The 15580-nt window shown below is 37.3% G+C and overlaps 1 gene segment (V, D, J or C); it reads left to right on the top strand.

Moving 5' to 3' along the window:
• The first annotated feature begins 79 nt into the window (after nt 1-79).
• On the top strand, nt 80-629 carry LOC114634983. The segment is given in 2 exon segments: nt 80-158; nt 283-629. Coding segments are annotated over 2 exon segments (372 nt in total).
• Nucleotides 630-15580: the final 14951 nt, after the last annotated feature.

Raw genomic sequence — 15580 nt, 5'->3', positions numbered from 1 at the left:
GCTTTGCTGATTTGCATGTACCCAAATCACAGCCCACAGACATCCAGACTTCTTCATAGTCAGGTCACACACTGAGCTGGAGTCACCCTCAGAGAGATCACACAGAGATATGGGTGTGCCCACTCAGCTCCTGGCATTGCTGCTGCTGTGGCTTACAGGTGAGGAAGACAGCACTGGAAATTTACTCAGCTTCCTGTAGTCAGTGCTGCTTGGTCTCAATGAAAATCCTCTTGCAACAGAATTAATTAATGTAGGGATGTGCTTTCAATTTTCCAATCGTAGGTGCCAGATGTGACATCCAGATGACCCAGTCTCCAGCCTCTATGTCTGCATCTGTGGGACAAAGTGTTACCATCACATGTCAAGCAAGTGAGAACATTTACAGGAATTTAGCATGGTATCAGCAAAAACCAGGGGAATCTCCTCAGCTCCTGATCTATTATGCAAACAGCTTGCAAGATGGGGTCTCATCGAGGTTCAGTGGCAGTGGATCTGGCAAACAGTATTCTCTCAAGATCAACAGCCTACAGCCTGAAGATGTCGCAGATTATTACTGTCAACATTATTATGGTACTCCTCCCACAGTGATTCAAGCCATGACATAAACCACCCAGGGAAGCAGAAGTGAGAGCACAGACTGCCCCAATTGCCCCTTTTGATGTCTCCAGCTCCTCAGCTGCTGAGAGTGTTTCTCTTTGCCAGGGTTTAAAGATCAATGTGATGTTTTTATATAGCAGTCACAGAAAATTTTCATTGTCCTAATTCCCTGTTCCTTTTTCCAGGCCTTGTATCAAAACACGGGAATTGTTTATATGATTAATTAAAAAAAGGAAAAAAAAAACTAAAGATACCTCTTTATGTGTAGCAGTATATTGGCAATAGTTGGCATGCATTCAACATGGTTGTCAACACACACACATACTCAGAGACACACAGCTGGAGTTATTTTGGCAACAAAAATTTTCTATTTACAAGATTCATATATTGAGGAAGAAGTCTGGGGAAATAGTTTTATTATTATGAACATTTGCTGTTCTTCCAGAGAATCTTGATTTGAGTTCCAACACTCACTTGATGTATATATTTTGATAAACCAATTCAAGGATTATTTTTAAGCCATCTTGCCTTTGAGTGAAAGAGTTCATGCCAGTGTAGAGGCAAGCAAGCAAACTGCAAAGAGTTCAGGAAGAACACTCATTTAAATTGACTTCTTCAACCTGGATCAGACTTAGGTAGTTTGATTTCACTCACTATATTTCTCCCAAAATAAGCATAGCACATATTGGGAAAAAACTATAGGCTTTATGTGAATTTTGGCCACTTCTCTCTTTAGATTGGAGAAGTTTTCTTTGATGATTTTGTTGAAGACATTTTTGGGTCCTTTGATCTGGGAATCTTTGCTCTCTTCTATTCCTCTTATTCTTAGATTCGATCTTTTGATTGTGTCCTAGATTTCCTCGATGGTTTGGGTTAGGATTTCTGTATGTTTTGAATTTCATTGACCGTTGTGTGAATGTCTCCTAAGGTATCTTCTATGCCTTAGATTCCCTCTTCTATCCCTTATATTCTGTTGGTAATGCTTGCATCTGTATTTCCTCACCTCTTTCCTTGGTTTCCATTTTTAGGGTTGCCTCAATTTGTTTTCTTTATTATATTTACCTCCATTTTTAGGTCTTGAGCTGCTTTGTTCAATTCCTTCACATAAGCTAAAAGACTGGATTCAAGCAGTTTCCAGCATTTTGCTGCATAAAACAAACATAATTCATTGACAAAACAGACACTACCTCAGTGTTAAAAGCTGAAAACAGTCTTCCAAGCAGATAGTCCCAAGAAACAAGCTGGGGTTGACATCCTAATATCCAATAAAATAGACTTTCAACCAAAAGTTATCAAGCTAGATGGGGAAGAACTCTTCATATTCATCAAAGAAAAAATTCACAAGAAGAAAGTCTCAATCCTGAACAACAATGCTGCAAATGCAAGGGCACTCACATTCATAAAAGAAAACTTTACTAAAGTGAAAAACACACATTGAACCACATACAATAATAGAGGGAGACTTCAACATCTCACTACAGAAACTAAACACAGATACAGGGAAACTAATAAAGGTTGTGAACAAAATGGTTTTAAAAGATATATCCAAGTTCTAGCTAGAGCAATAAGACAACAAAAGGAAATGAAGGGGATACAAATTAGCAAAGAAGAAGTCAAGGTGTCACTGCAAATGATATGATAGTATACATAAGCAACTCTAAAAATTTGATGCAAGAACTTCTATAACTGATAAACAACTTCAGCAAAGTGGCCAAATATGAAATTTATTCAAACAAATCAGTAACTTTGATTTATACAAATGATAAAATGGCCGAGGTAGAAAATAGGGAAAACACTGTATATAATAGACACAAATAATATAAAATTCCTTGGAGTAAATATAACTAAACACTATCCCTCACTTAAAGCTATACTACAGCGCAATAGTGTTAAAAACTGCATGGTATTGGTACAGAGACACACATGTTGGTTGATCAATGGAATGGAATTGAAGACTCAGAAATAAAACTATGCATATAGGGACACTTGAACTTTTACTAAGAAGCCAAAAATATACAATGTAAAAAATAAACCATCTTCAATAAATTGTGGTGGTCTAATTGGCCATCAATATTTAGAAAAATGAAAATAGATCCATATTTGTCACCTTGTACAAAGCTCAAGACCAACTGAATCAAGAACATCAACATAAAATCAGATACACTGAATCTAACAGAAGAGACAATGGGAAAGGTCCTCAAACTCATTGACATGGGGAGAAATTTTCTAAACAGAACTCCAAAGGCTCAGGTTCTTAGAACAAGAATTGATAAATGGGACCTCATGAGACTGGAAAGCTTCTGTAAGGCAAAGGACATAGTAAATAGGCCAAATTGACAACCTACAGATTGAAAACAAAATCTTCACTAAACCCATATCCTATAGAGGATAATATCCAAAACATATAAAGAACTCAAGAAGCTAACCATCAAAAAACCAAACAACACAATTTAAAAATGAGATAAAAAACTGAATTCACAACAGAGGAATCAGGGAAATGAAGATCAAAATGACCCAGAGATACCACCTTACACCAATCATAGTGGCTAATATCAAAAACTTAGGTGATAACACATGTTGTCAAAGATATTGACAAAGAGGAACACTCTTCCATTGCTGATAGTATTGCAAACTGGTACAACCACTCTGGAAATCAATCTGGAGATTCCTCAGAAAAGTGGAAATAGATCAGCCTGTTGACCCAGCTATACCATTTTTGGGCATATAAAAAAAATGCCCCACCATGCCACAGGGGCATGTGTTCCACTATACTCATAGAGGCCTTAACGAGGACATCATGGGTTTTTGAGACAAATGTATGGAAGTAAAAAATATCATCCTGAGTGTGGTAACTCAGACACAAAAACATGTATGATATGTACTCACTAATAAGTGGCTACTAGCCAAAATTACAGAATACTCAGGATAAAATTCACAGAGCTCAAGAAGGTTAACAAGCAGAAGGGATCAAGTAAGGATGCCTCAGTCCCACGTGGGAGGGAGAAGAAAGCAATCACAGGTGTCAGAGCAAGGAAGAAACCTGGGTGTAACAGGGGATAGGGAGGTCAGAAGGAGAACATCAGATACTGGGGGGAGAAAGAGGACTGAAGTCCTGAAGGCCAGCAGAAAAAATAGAAACAGGAAACCTCAGGTGGTAGGAAGTGTGGAAACCCTCTAGAATGTACCAGAAACTTTGGAGGTGAGGACTCAGAACAAGGGACCTTAGATGAAATGCCCAACAGTGGAAAGAGGAAACTTGTAGAATCCACCTCCAATAGAAAGATAGGGCATCAATTGGAGAGATGGGGTTGCCATCCCACAGTCAAAAACTCTGACCCAGAATTGTTTCCATCTAAAAGGACTGCAGGGACAGAAATGGAGAAGAGACTGAGGAAAGAAGTTTCAGTGACCAGCTCAAAAAGGGATCCAGCTCAAGGGGAGGCTCCAAGGCCTGATACTTACTGATGCTATGGTGTGCTTAGAGACAGCATGCTGCCCTCTGAGTCAAGCAAGTCTGATGCAGATACACCAAACCAATAAAAAGAAGCCAGTAAAACCTTTGGTTGAATTAGAGAAAGGCTAGAAGATACTGAGAAGGAGGGTACCCCATAGAAAGACCAGGAGAAACAAGCTGGACCACTGAGATCTCTTAGACACTAAGCTACCAACCAGACAGTATACGCTAGCTGATATGAGGCCTCTGACACATATACAGCAGAGGACTGCCTGGTCTGGCCTCAGTGAGAGAAGATGAACCTAATCCTCGAGAGATTTGAGGACCTACAGAGTGAAGAGGCCTGGTGGGGACATTCTGTTGGAGACTGGGGATGAGGAATGGGATGAGGAACTGTATGAGGGCAGACTGGAAGGAGGATAAAGACTAGAAAGTAAACAAAGATGAACGTTAATTTAAAAACTTATCTCATTTCTTTATTAATATCAGTGAAGAATGTGCCATGATACACATGTTAAAGCCAAAACGTATCATGTAGGAAATTAGTTCTCTCTTACCCTGTAAGTTTCGGGGATTGAAACAAAGTTCTCAGGATCAACAAATGCTTGTATAGTCTAAGGTATCACGCTGGACCATATTGCAACATCTTTATTTTATTTTTTTAGAAATTAATTATTTTATTTATTCACATGCTAAATGTTGTCCCAACCCCAGTCCCCCTCCCAGAGTTCCCCACCCCATCCTCCTCCTCTTTGCCTCTGAGAGAGGGCCACCTGTCAGGACCCTCTTCCTGGGGCATCAAGTCTTTACAGGATTAGGCACATCCTCTTACACTAAGGCAAACAAAGAAGTCCTCTGCTACATATGTGTAGTTGTTCTTGGAACAGCCTTTTTATGCTATTTGGTTAGTAGCTTAGTCTATGGGAGTGCCCAAGGGTCCAGGTTAGTTGACATTGTTGGCCTTCTTATAGGGCTGTCATCTCTTCAGCTGCTGCAATCTATCCCTTAATTCACCCATAGGGATCCTGGCATCAGTTCAATGCTTGGCTTTGAGTACCTTCATCTGTCTCAGTCAGCTGCTGGTAGAGATTCTCAGAGAACAGCCATGCTAGGCTAGTGTCTGAAATCCCAACATAGCATTAGTAATAATGTCCCTGTTTACTCTGTACCCACGGGATGGATGCCAAGTTTGGCTGGCACTGGTTGGAGATTCCTTCTGCATCTACTCCATTTTTTATCTCTGTATTTTTATTTTTTTAGGCAGGAACAATTCTGGGTCAAATACTTTGAAGGTGTGTTGTTGTCCACATTGCTACACTGGGAGCCCTGTCTATCTAGTGGAGGTGGACTGTTAAGTTTCCATATTCCTACTTTTGGGCATTTCACAAAGATCACCCACATTGACTCCTCTCACATCCCAGTTCTCTGGGAGTTTCTTGAGGTTCTGTTCCCATTGCACACACCCCCTTGCCAGCAGCTCCATATTTCCATTAATTCTCTTAGCTTTCTGAGTCCTCTCCTGTCTCTCCACATACTTGATCCTGACCACATTTCCATTCCCCCTACCCTCTCCCACTCAGGTTACTTTCTGCCTTTGTCTTCTATGAATATTTTGACTCCCCCTTATAAGTGGGATTGAAGCATCCACACTTGGAGCTTCCTTCTTGTCAAACATTAGACAATCTGTGGGTTATATCGTGGGTATTCTATACATTTTCACTAATATCCACTTATCAGTGAATACTTACCGTGCGTGTTTTTTTGCATTTGGGTTACCTCACTCAGCAATATAATTTCTATTTCCATCCGTTAGCCTGCTATGTTCATGATGTCCTCATTTTTAATAGCTGAATTGTATAATATCATGTAAATGAACCACATTTTCTGTATCCATTCCTTGGTTAAGGGACATGTGGGTTGCTTCCAGTTTCTGGTTATTACAGATAATGCTGCTATGACTATAGTGGAGCATGTGTCCTTGTATTATGGTGGAACACCTTTTGGGTATACACCCAGGAGCAGTGGGTCTTTAGGTAGAACTATTTCCAATATTCTGAGGAACTGCCAGATTTATTTCCAGGGTGGTTGTACCAGTTTGCAATCCTACCAGCAATTCCTCTTTCTCTACATCTTTGCCAGCATCTGATATCACTTGAGTTTTTGATCTTAGCCATTCTAATTTTCAAAAGGTAGTATCTCAGGGTCATTTTGATTTGCATTTCCTTGATGACTAAGAATTTTGAACATTTCTTGAAGTGTTTCTTTGCCATTTGAGATTACTCTGTTGAAAATTCTGTTTAGCTCTGTACCCCATTTTTAACTGGGTTATTTGTTTTTTTTTAATCTAACTTCCTGAATTCTTTATGTATTTTAAACATTAGCACTATATCTGATGCAGAGTTAATGAAGATCTTTTCCCAATATATAGGTTGTTGGTTTGTCCTATTGACAGTGTCCTTTGCCTTACAGAAGCTTTTTCAGTTTCAAGAGGTCCCATTTTTTAGTTGTTGATCTTAGAGCCAAAGTCATTGGTGTTCTGTTCCATAAAATTCCCCCTGTACCTAGGAGTTTGAAGTTATTTCTCACTTCATCTTCCACTAGTTTCAGTGTATCTGGTTTTATGTGGAAGTCATTGATATACTTGGACTTGAGCTTTATATAGGGTGATAATTATGGATCAATTTGCATTATTGTACAGGCAGTCTGCAAATTATGCCAGCATCATTTGTTTAAGATGATTTCTTTTTTTTTCCACTGTATGGTTTTGACTTTTTTTTTTCTTTCAAAATTCAAATGTCCATAAGTATGTGGGTTTATTTCTGTGTCTTCAATTCTATTCCATTGATCAACCCGTCTGTCTCTGTAACAATACAATGTGATTTTTAACACTCTTGCTCTGAAGTACAGCTTGAAATCAGGGATGGTGATTTTCACAGAAGTTCTTTTATTGTTCAGAAAAGTTTTGATTCTCCAGGGATTTTTGTTTTTGTTTTTCCATATGAGTTGAGAATTTTACTTTCCATGTCTATGAAGAATTGTGTTGGCCTTTGACTCCACTGGATCTGTAGATTCCTTTTAGTTAAATGTCCATTTTCCCTATGTTAATCCTACTAATCCATGAGCATAGGAGAGCTTTCCATCTTCTGAGGTCTTCTATTTCTTTCTTCAGGGACTTGAAGTTCTTGTCATACATGTCTTTCACTTACTTGGTTAGAGTTATACCAAGATATTTTATATTATTCGTGGCTATTGTGAAAAGTGTTATTTCCATAATTTCTTCCTCAGTCCATTTATCATTTGTATGAAGAAAGGTTATTGAGTTTTATGAGTTAATTTTATTTCTTTCTACTTTGCTGAGGTTGGTTTTCTGCTCCTGTAATTTGCTGGTAGAATTTCTGAGGATGCTTTTGTGTACTATCATATTATCCACGACTTGACATTTTCCTTTCCAAATCATATCCCCTTAATCTCTATTTGTTGTCTTATTGTTCTAGCTAGAACTTCAAGTACTATATTGAATATCTAGAGTCACTGTGGGTAGCCTTATCTCATCCCTGAATTTCCTGAAATTACTTTAATTTTCTATCCATTTAATTGATGGTGGCCATTGGTTTGCTGGATATTGTTTTTATTTTATTTAACACAAAAGAGTGCTGAATTTTGTCAAAGACTTTTTTCTTTATCTATTGAGATAGTCATATGATTTTTTCAAGGAGTTTGATTATACAGTGGATTATGTTAATGAATTTTCATATATTGAAACATTCCTGTGTCTCTAGGATGAAATCTACTAGATCCTGGTGAGTGATGTTTTGATGTGTTCTTGGATTCAGTTTGAGAGAACTTTAGTAAGTATTTTCCATGGTGTTGATGGGCCAATTTGGAGAACAAAGAAAGTTCTCTTTCTTTGTTGGGACTTTGTGTGGTTTAGGTATCAGCATAACTGTGGATTCATAGAAGAATTAGATAGCATTCCATCTGCTTCCATTTCATGGAGTAGTTTCAGAAGCATTTTTGTTTACTTTTCTTTGAAGGTTTGGTAGAATTCGTCTCTAAATCCTTCTGGCCCTGGGCTGTTTTAGAATGGAAGCTTTTTAATGACTACTTCTATTTCCTTAGGGGTTATGGGATGGCTTTATATAGTTCAGCTGATCTTGACTTAACTTTGGCACATAGTATATGTCTAGAAAATCATCCATTTCCCCTTGATTTTTCCAGTTTTGTGAACTATAGGCTTTTGCAGTAAGATATGCTGATTTTTTTTAAAAAATTGCTCAGTTTTTGTTGTCATGTGTGTGTGTGTTATAAAAAAATAAAGAGAGAGGGAATATGTTTTTCTGGAGGCACTGTAAGATATGCGGAAAGGGGATACCTCAATGGGCCCATCTTGAGGTACCCCTTCTTCCTGAGCGACCAGCCAAATGATGGTAAAGTATAGAGTTTATTTAGGGCACGTGGAGGGGATATGAGAGGGTAGTAGAGGCAGAGAAAGATGAGATAGAGAGAGTGAGGATGAGGAAGAGGAGGAGAAAAGCAGAAGAAGGAGAACAAGGAGAAGGAGAAGGAGAAGGAGAAGGAGGAGGAGGAAGAGGAGGAGGAGGAGGAGGAGGAGAAGGAGAAGGAGAAGGAGAAGGAGAAGGAGAAGAACAAGAAGAACAAGAAGAACAAGAAGAACAAGAAGAACAAGAAGAACAAGAAGAACAAGAAGAACAAGAAGAACAAGAAGAACAAGACGAAGAACAAGACGAAGAACAAGACGAAGAACAAGAGGAAGAAGAGATGAGTAGAGGCTGGGTATGAGCACATGGTGAGAGAAGGGAAAAGGAAGTGGAGAGAGAGGGGTAGGGGCAAGAAGATAGAGTGGAAGCACAAAGGCAAGAAGAAGAGAGCAGAGGGGGCAAGCAGCCTCTTTTATAGTGAATTAGGCACACCTGATTATTGCCAGGTAACTGTGGGGCAGAGCTTAGACGAAATGCTAACAATGTCTCTCTTTTTATTTCTAATTTTGTTTAATTTGGATACTATCTCTGTGGCTTTTAGTTAGCTTGGCTAAGTGTTTATTTTGTTTATTTTCTCAAAGACCAAGTTCTTTGTTTTGTTGATTTTTTTTTTCTTTTTAAAAGGTTCTTCTCTTTGTTTCTAATTGGGTGATTTCAGCCCCAGCGTTTGACAATTTTCTTCTGTCTACTCCTCTTAGAAGTGTTTGCTTCTTTATATTGTAGCACTGTCAGGTGTGCTGTTAAGTTGCTAGTATAGGATCTCTCCAATTTCACTATGAAGACACTTAGTGTTATGAATTTTCTTCTTAATACCACTCTCATTTTTCCCATAGGTTTAGGTATGCTATGTCTTCATTTCTATTGAATTCCAGAAAGTCTTTAATTTATTTCTTTATTTCTTCCTTGACCAAGTTATGTTGAATAGAGAGTTTCTCAGTTTCTATGAGTATATGAACTTTCTGATTTTGTTACTTTTGAAGTTCAGCCTTAGTCCATGTTGGAAGGCAAGAAATTATTTCAATCTTCTTTTATCTGTTCAGACTTGCTTTGTGTCTGATTATACGGTCAATTTTAGAAAAAGTTCAATGAGGTGCTGAGAAGGCAGTATATTCTTTTGTTTTCGGGTGAAATGTTCTGTAGTTGTCTGTTAAATCTATTTGGTTCATAATTTCTTTTTAGTTGCTTTGTGCCTCTGTTTTGTTCCTGTTTTAATGACCTGTCCATTGGTGATAGTGGGGTGTTGAGGTCTCCCATATTATTGGGTGAGGTCCATGAGTATTTTGAGCTTTAGTAAAGTTTCTTTTACTAAGGTAGGTCTCTTGCATTTTGGGCATAGACATCAGAATTGACAGTCTACTTTGCTGTATTTTTCCTTTGATGAATATGCAGTGTCCTTCCCTATATCTTTTGATTAAACCATATATACAGATGATAAAGTCTGATATAGAAATCAGCTCTTAGATATCCTGCTGCTTTGAATCTTAGGTACAGAAGAAGAGTGTTGGGAAGATGCTAGGCTACTGTTATCAGTGCTGCCTGAGTTTTAGGAGCACCTTCAATTGACATGAGTTACAATGTAAATTCATGTTTTCAAAGCCAGGTATTTGTCTTCAGACACTAGGAAAATGGACTGATGTGAATATTTTACATTCCAAGGCAGATTTGGCCTCTCGGTTCTCCTATCATCCCTCAGTACCTAACTTGCCTAATAACCTGCCCTCAATCCTGAACTTCCCAGCCCTGGGCCTGTGGTGCTCTGACCCCAGAGGCTCCTTTCGTCATAATCTAGGGATCGTGGTCTCTACTGTTTCTCATTCTCTCCTTTTTGCTTTCTCTCTCTCTCTCTCTCTCTCTCTCTCTCTCTCTCTCCTCCTCCTCCTCCTCCTCCTCCTCCTCCTCCTCCTCCTTCTTCTTCTTCTTCTTCTCCATCTCCTTTCTCTCTACCAGAATCAGCATCAATAGACTGTGTAAAAATAAATTATATTAAAAGAAAAAAATTAGTATGAACCAATTTGTCAATCTTTCAGCATCCTGGTAGTAGTCTCCCATTAGTTAACACATTTTGTTTTAGTAATTAACTCCTCATTTATAAGACCTATTTGGGTTGTTTTTTAAACACAAGAAGTCTACAAAACTGTACATTATGTATACTGCTAAGAAGACTATATTGGTCCCTAGGGATGTCATTGCCTTGCTGTACAGAGATAAAAGTCTTGCTTTCCATGATCATGCTCCTTAGTTCATCTCAAAATTATGAGTTCTGTCCAGTCCCTGTTTCTGTTATTCCTTTAGATTCTGAGTAAGTAGAGAATGAGATGCAGGAGGAGAATAAAGATGTAGGGTGAGTTCTGTTTGCCCGTGTGGGTTGTCCATGTATGTGAGGCAGGTCTTATTTTCTAAAATGGATATATGATGTTCAATTACATGGTAATGAGATATTACAGGTGAGATAGAAGCTGTGCTATCATGAAGACTCTAATGTAGATGGGCAGGTGTTATGTATGACCTTTAGGGAACTTCCACACAATTATTTTGTGGAAAAGCATTTGATATATGTTTCAGAAAGTACAAAGCATACCAAGATCTGACCTGTAATGTATAACAAAGTACTTCACCAAGCTTGCTTGGAAAGTATGCTCATGACTTTGCACTGTTATAATTTCAGGAACCAGTGAGAATGTTGTGATAAAACATAAAATCTTTGTAGAGAGAATATCTTGTGTATTGTATGGCCGTATCACCTGTCAATTAGAAAACCTATGGCATAAGTCTTAGGCAGGATGTGAAATGAGGACATGTAGGAGGGGAAAGGATTGTGAGAGAGAGAGGTGCAATAAAAGGATCTGTCCATGGAAGATCTGTGGAAAGGGACACCTGGTACCTTAGTACATGTCACCATCCACATGACAAAATTTAAATCAAAATAAATGGGTTACATTAAGCTATGATTCTAGTTAGGGAAGTTTCTAGCAAAAAGGCCAAGGTATTTGTAAATGTATATTGACTCTGAGTCTTAGTTTTGGGAGCATGGGGCTAGGAGGCAGACCTAGGCATAACTTTTACGGTTACTCTTGGACAATCAGCCTCTATCTACTGTGAGTTAACTCAGGGCTCTTTGTAATGGAAAACTTATTTGAATTGGTTATTATAGTGGTCAGGCCAGTCTCTACAGTGTCTGTTCAATCAAGTGTCCAAACTAGATCCCGGGATCCCAGACAGGTTTAGTGGCAATGAGTCAGGCACAGATTTTGCATTCAAAATCAGTAGAGTGGATGCTGAGGATTGGGAAGTTTATTACTGCGTAAAAGCTAAACATGATCCTCCCACAGTGACATAAACCTGAACAAAAACATCCTTACCTGTGTTCGTGTACCTATTAATGTGCTGCCTTATCTGAGAGGAGTAGAATATTCTGTGTCTGTGTAATAGGGAGGAGCTGTAGAACTTGACCAATTGTTTGCAATTAGAGCTCTGACTAGACTCATCTGGCTGGATGAGTGGTTTGACTATACTTCAAGTTCTGTCAGTTTCTTATCCATCTAGCTGGAACAGCCAGTGTATTGCTTCCATGTCAACAGATATTAATCTCAATGATCTAGTTTATTCTTAAAATTTTAACCATTTAATTATTTAAATAAATCTCTTGATCTTCATCTCATTGGTTACTTTTAGAGATGTATGTGTTTTAAATAAAATTTTTTACTTAGCTTTTATAATGCTGTCTATCCATATTATCTTTTATCTTCCTAACTAACCATATGATATTATTTGAAATATCTTCTGAAACAATTGTATAGATTTTATATTTAACAAGGACATGTAACCAGAAAGTATGTTAATTTGATACTTAATTTTACTGCTTTTTAAAAGTTTCTTATGTCTTTACATTGATATTTCTGAATCTGACAGAATAGTTGGCTTTATATACTTTATTGATAGATTTTTATAGTGAAAGTCTTACTTCTATAGGTTGGACTTGGCTTACATTGTGTACATTTTTGTAGTCTATATAATTCTTCTCTAATTGTTGTCAACATTAACAAAGCCTGTAAGTGTCCCCAGTGGCCTTAACTTTGGTATTTAGGTCTTATCTACTTACTGGGAGGTGGGTCTAATAAGTCTAGTTAGCTATCATTTTATGCAAGATAGGCTAGTGGCAAAACATCACAGTGCACAAAACTGTGTGACAGATACTTTCACTGTTTCCTCAGTCTATGGAAACCTGGGTTCCTCAGTGTCTTCATTTGGGCATGAGATTACATGTGTATATGATTCTTTGTTGAATGATAGTACAACACATACTAGTTGCTTTTCTGTGAAGAAGTTCAATAGTAAAAATTTGCAGCAGCTCCATACAGTGCCTGTGTGGGAGGTTTTACCAGCAATGAAGAGTTCTGGGTCATGTGTAGGAACTGACACAGTCCTTGCTTTTACATCTTTACAGATATAAAAGATTCATTTCCTTGAAAATTGTTTTTAAACAGCGACTTCAAGTACATAGAGAGGATACTTCATAGCCTTCTTCCAAGGCTGTTTGAGTTTTCTTGGGGTATACCTTAGTATCATCATAATGTATCATTTCATGTCATGGATTTTTTCATATAATCTGGTTGGACAGCCTTTGTTCTTTGATCTGGTTCTTATTGTGTAGATGAAACCATAGAAAAGACCTGTGCTTATCCATTTTAGAAGAGATCCATAGCCTTTATAGAGGGACTCTCTGCTCCCATGCCATCAAATAAATCTCTCTCCATATATCTATCTCTTTTTTCTATCTTTTTTCTTTCTGCATTTGCTCCTCTCATTAATTTCCAAAAGAAGTTCTTTCTCTTTGAAGTTTGCTGCTGAAATGTGGGTTTCTGTTCATTTCTCATAGTTAATAACTCAAGCATGCAGTCATTCAATTAATGCTTTCTTAAATGAATGAGAACAAAATCATCCAATACCTAATGAACACTGATGAAAAACATTGAATAGGAGAGAAGCAGAAGTCAGTCATGTTTTTTTTTTTTGTTTTTTTTTTTGTTTTTGATTTATTTTTTGAATAATGACTATTATAACTGACACTAGATCATCTGCCTAACAGAAAGAAAAGCTGACAGTACATAGAACACAGAGTTTCTGGTGCACCACTTGAATTTTTCTGTGAACTAGCAGAAAACAGAAACTGTATATTACCTTTAATATGTTACTGCAAAGGATTCAGTTTAGTAATTTTACATAAAGGATATGCATCAACTATGTATATTCATTTGCACACACTTTATCAACAAAGAATAGAATGCAAAGAGAATATTTCAGGCTTTACAGTGAGACAATGGTTTCCATACAGTAAAAGTGGTGCCATCACTTTCATCAACTGATCACAAAGGAACAAAATTAGAATGAGTGAACATTATTGATCAAAATGTATCAACAAATATTTGCAGAACATTATTCCACATGCTAGATTCAGAACACATTTAATTAATGTTAGCAAAAGGTAATTTGTTCAAATGTTAATTATGTTATGCAGCAAAATGGTAATAAACTAAAAATACAATTGTATTTATAACACCTGTATTTACTAAATAATCAAAATAGGTATTCGTTGAACAAATTCATAAGGTATGAAAATGGTTTACTCTTCTATAAATAGTTGTGTAACAGATAATTTTAAAAGGACATTTAAATTTTTATTTAAAAAATTAAAAACTTATAGAAACAGATAATTCTCACATAGTTCTGTAAGACCCCCCAGAAAGGGGAGACGATCATTCAAATCTTGAGAAGATGCAACTCAGATTCACCCATGTCCATGAGAGACACCAAACTTGTTGCAATAGCAAGAGGTTTAATTAATCAAAGTCAGCGCTGGGTCGAGACTCCTATCCCATGCAAGGGCAGAGGAGTGTCGGCCAAGAGGCTGGGGAGGAAGGGGTATTTAAAGGAGAAAACCACAAACCAGGGGGTTGAAGGGGGAAATCAAAAAGTGGAGCAGTAATAAATAGTAAAAAGTTTTCAACCTATTATTCAGTTAGCCATAAACCGGGGTGGGGAGTGGGAAACCTCCTGCACACATTTTTCTCAGAAATATGACCTTAACCTAGCCCATTGTGGTCAGTCATTTCCCAGAGTACCTTTGACCAACCTGTATTTGTAGTTCTGCTATTCTTTGTAGTAAGTCAGTCCCTGGAACAACCTAGCTAACTTGTCTACTGGCTCTTTCTTTAACTCAAGCCTGTGAATTTACTAACTTTAATTCAGATGGGGGTCCTGATCTTTTTCTGTAATTTTTGCCTCCTTACAGTTCTAGTTCAGCATATTTTGAAAGGTTCTTGAGAAATATTTGCTTGATTATAATAGGTATGAAAGACTGGATCAGTGTTTGAAAAACTGTATAACAGTGTCATATTCTTGTCATTTATTGTTATGAGTCAGTTGTGTGGATTTACATTTGGGGTTTTTTGTTTGTTTGTTTATTGTATTGTTCTTCTGTCATATTCATTTTTATATGTTCCATTAAAATATTTTTCTAGGCTGGGCGGTGGTGGCATACACCTTTAATCCCAGCACTTGGGAGGCAGAAGCAGGAGGATTTCTGAGTTTGAGGCCAGCCTGGTCTACAGAGTAGTTCCAGGACAGCCAGGGATATACAGAGAAACTCTGTCTCATAAAAACAAAAAACAAAAAAATTTTTTTTTTCCTAGAATAAAAAAGCCACTTTATTGATGTATGTCTGACATAAGAACATCACATGTATTTAATATAAAAACTTGATGAACACAACATTATCACTAAAGTCACTCCTGTGAATCAATCCCTCAGACCCAGTGGTTCGATTCCACACTATCCAGTAATTTTTTCTGCTATCCTCTGAACATTAAAGACAGCCACAATATCATTGCTTTTATATTTAGAAATATTTATTTCTGGTTGTAAAGATATATTTGCATATTTTTCTATTTTGAAGCACCATGGTATTTGTCATTGGGGATGGAGAAATTCTATACAATAAAGATTATATAATCTAAAAAAATAATACCCAAAT

This window comes from Grammomys surdaster, unplaced genomic scaffold, assembly GCF_004785775.1.
Source record: "Grammomys surdaster isolate TR1022 unplaced genomic scaffold, NIH_TR_1.0 1152, whole genome shotgun sequence".
In the NCBI taxonomy this organism is placed as follows: domain Eukaryota; kingdom Metazoa; phylum Chordata; class Mammalia; order Rodentia; family Muridae; genus Grammomys; species Grammomys surdaster.
The sequence above is the reverse complement of the archived record's forward strand: the minus strand, read 5'-3'. Positions and strand labels throughout refer to the sequence as shown.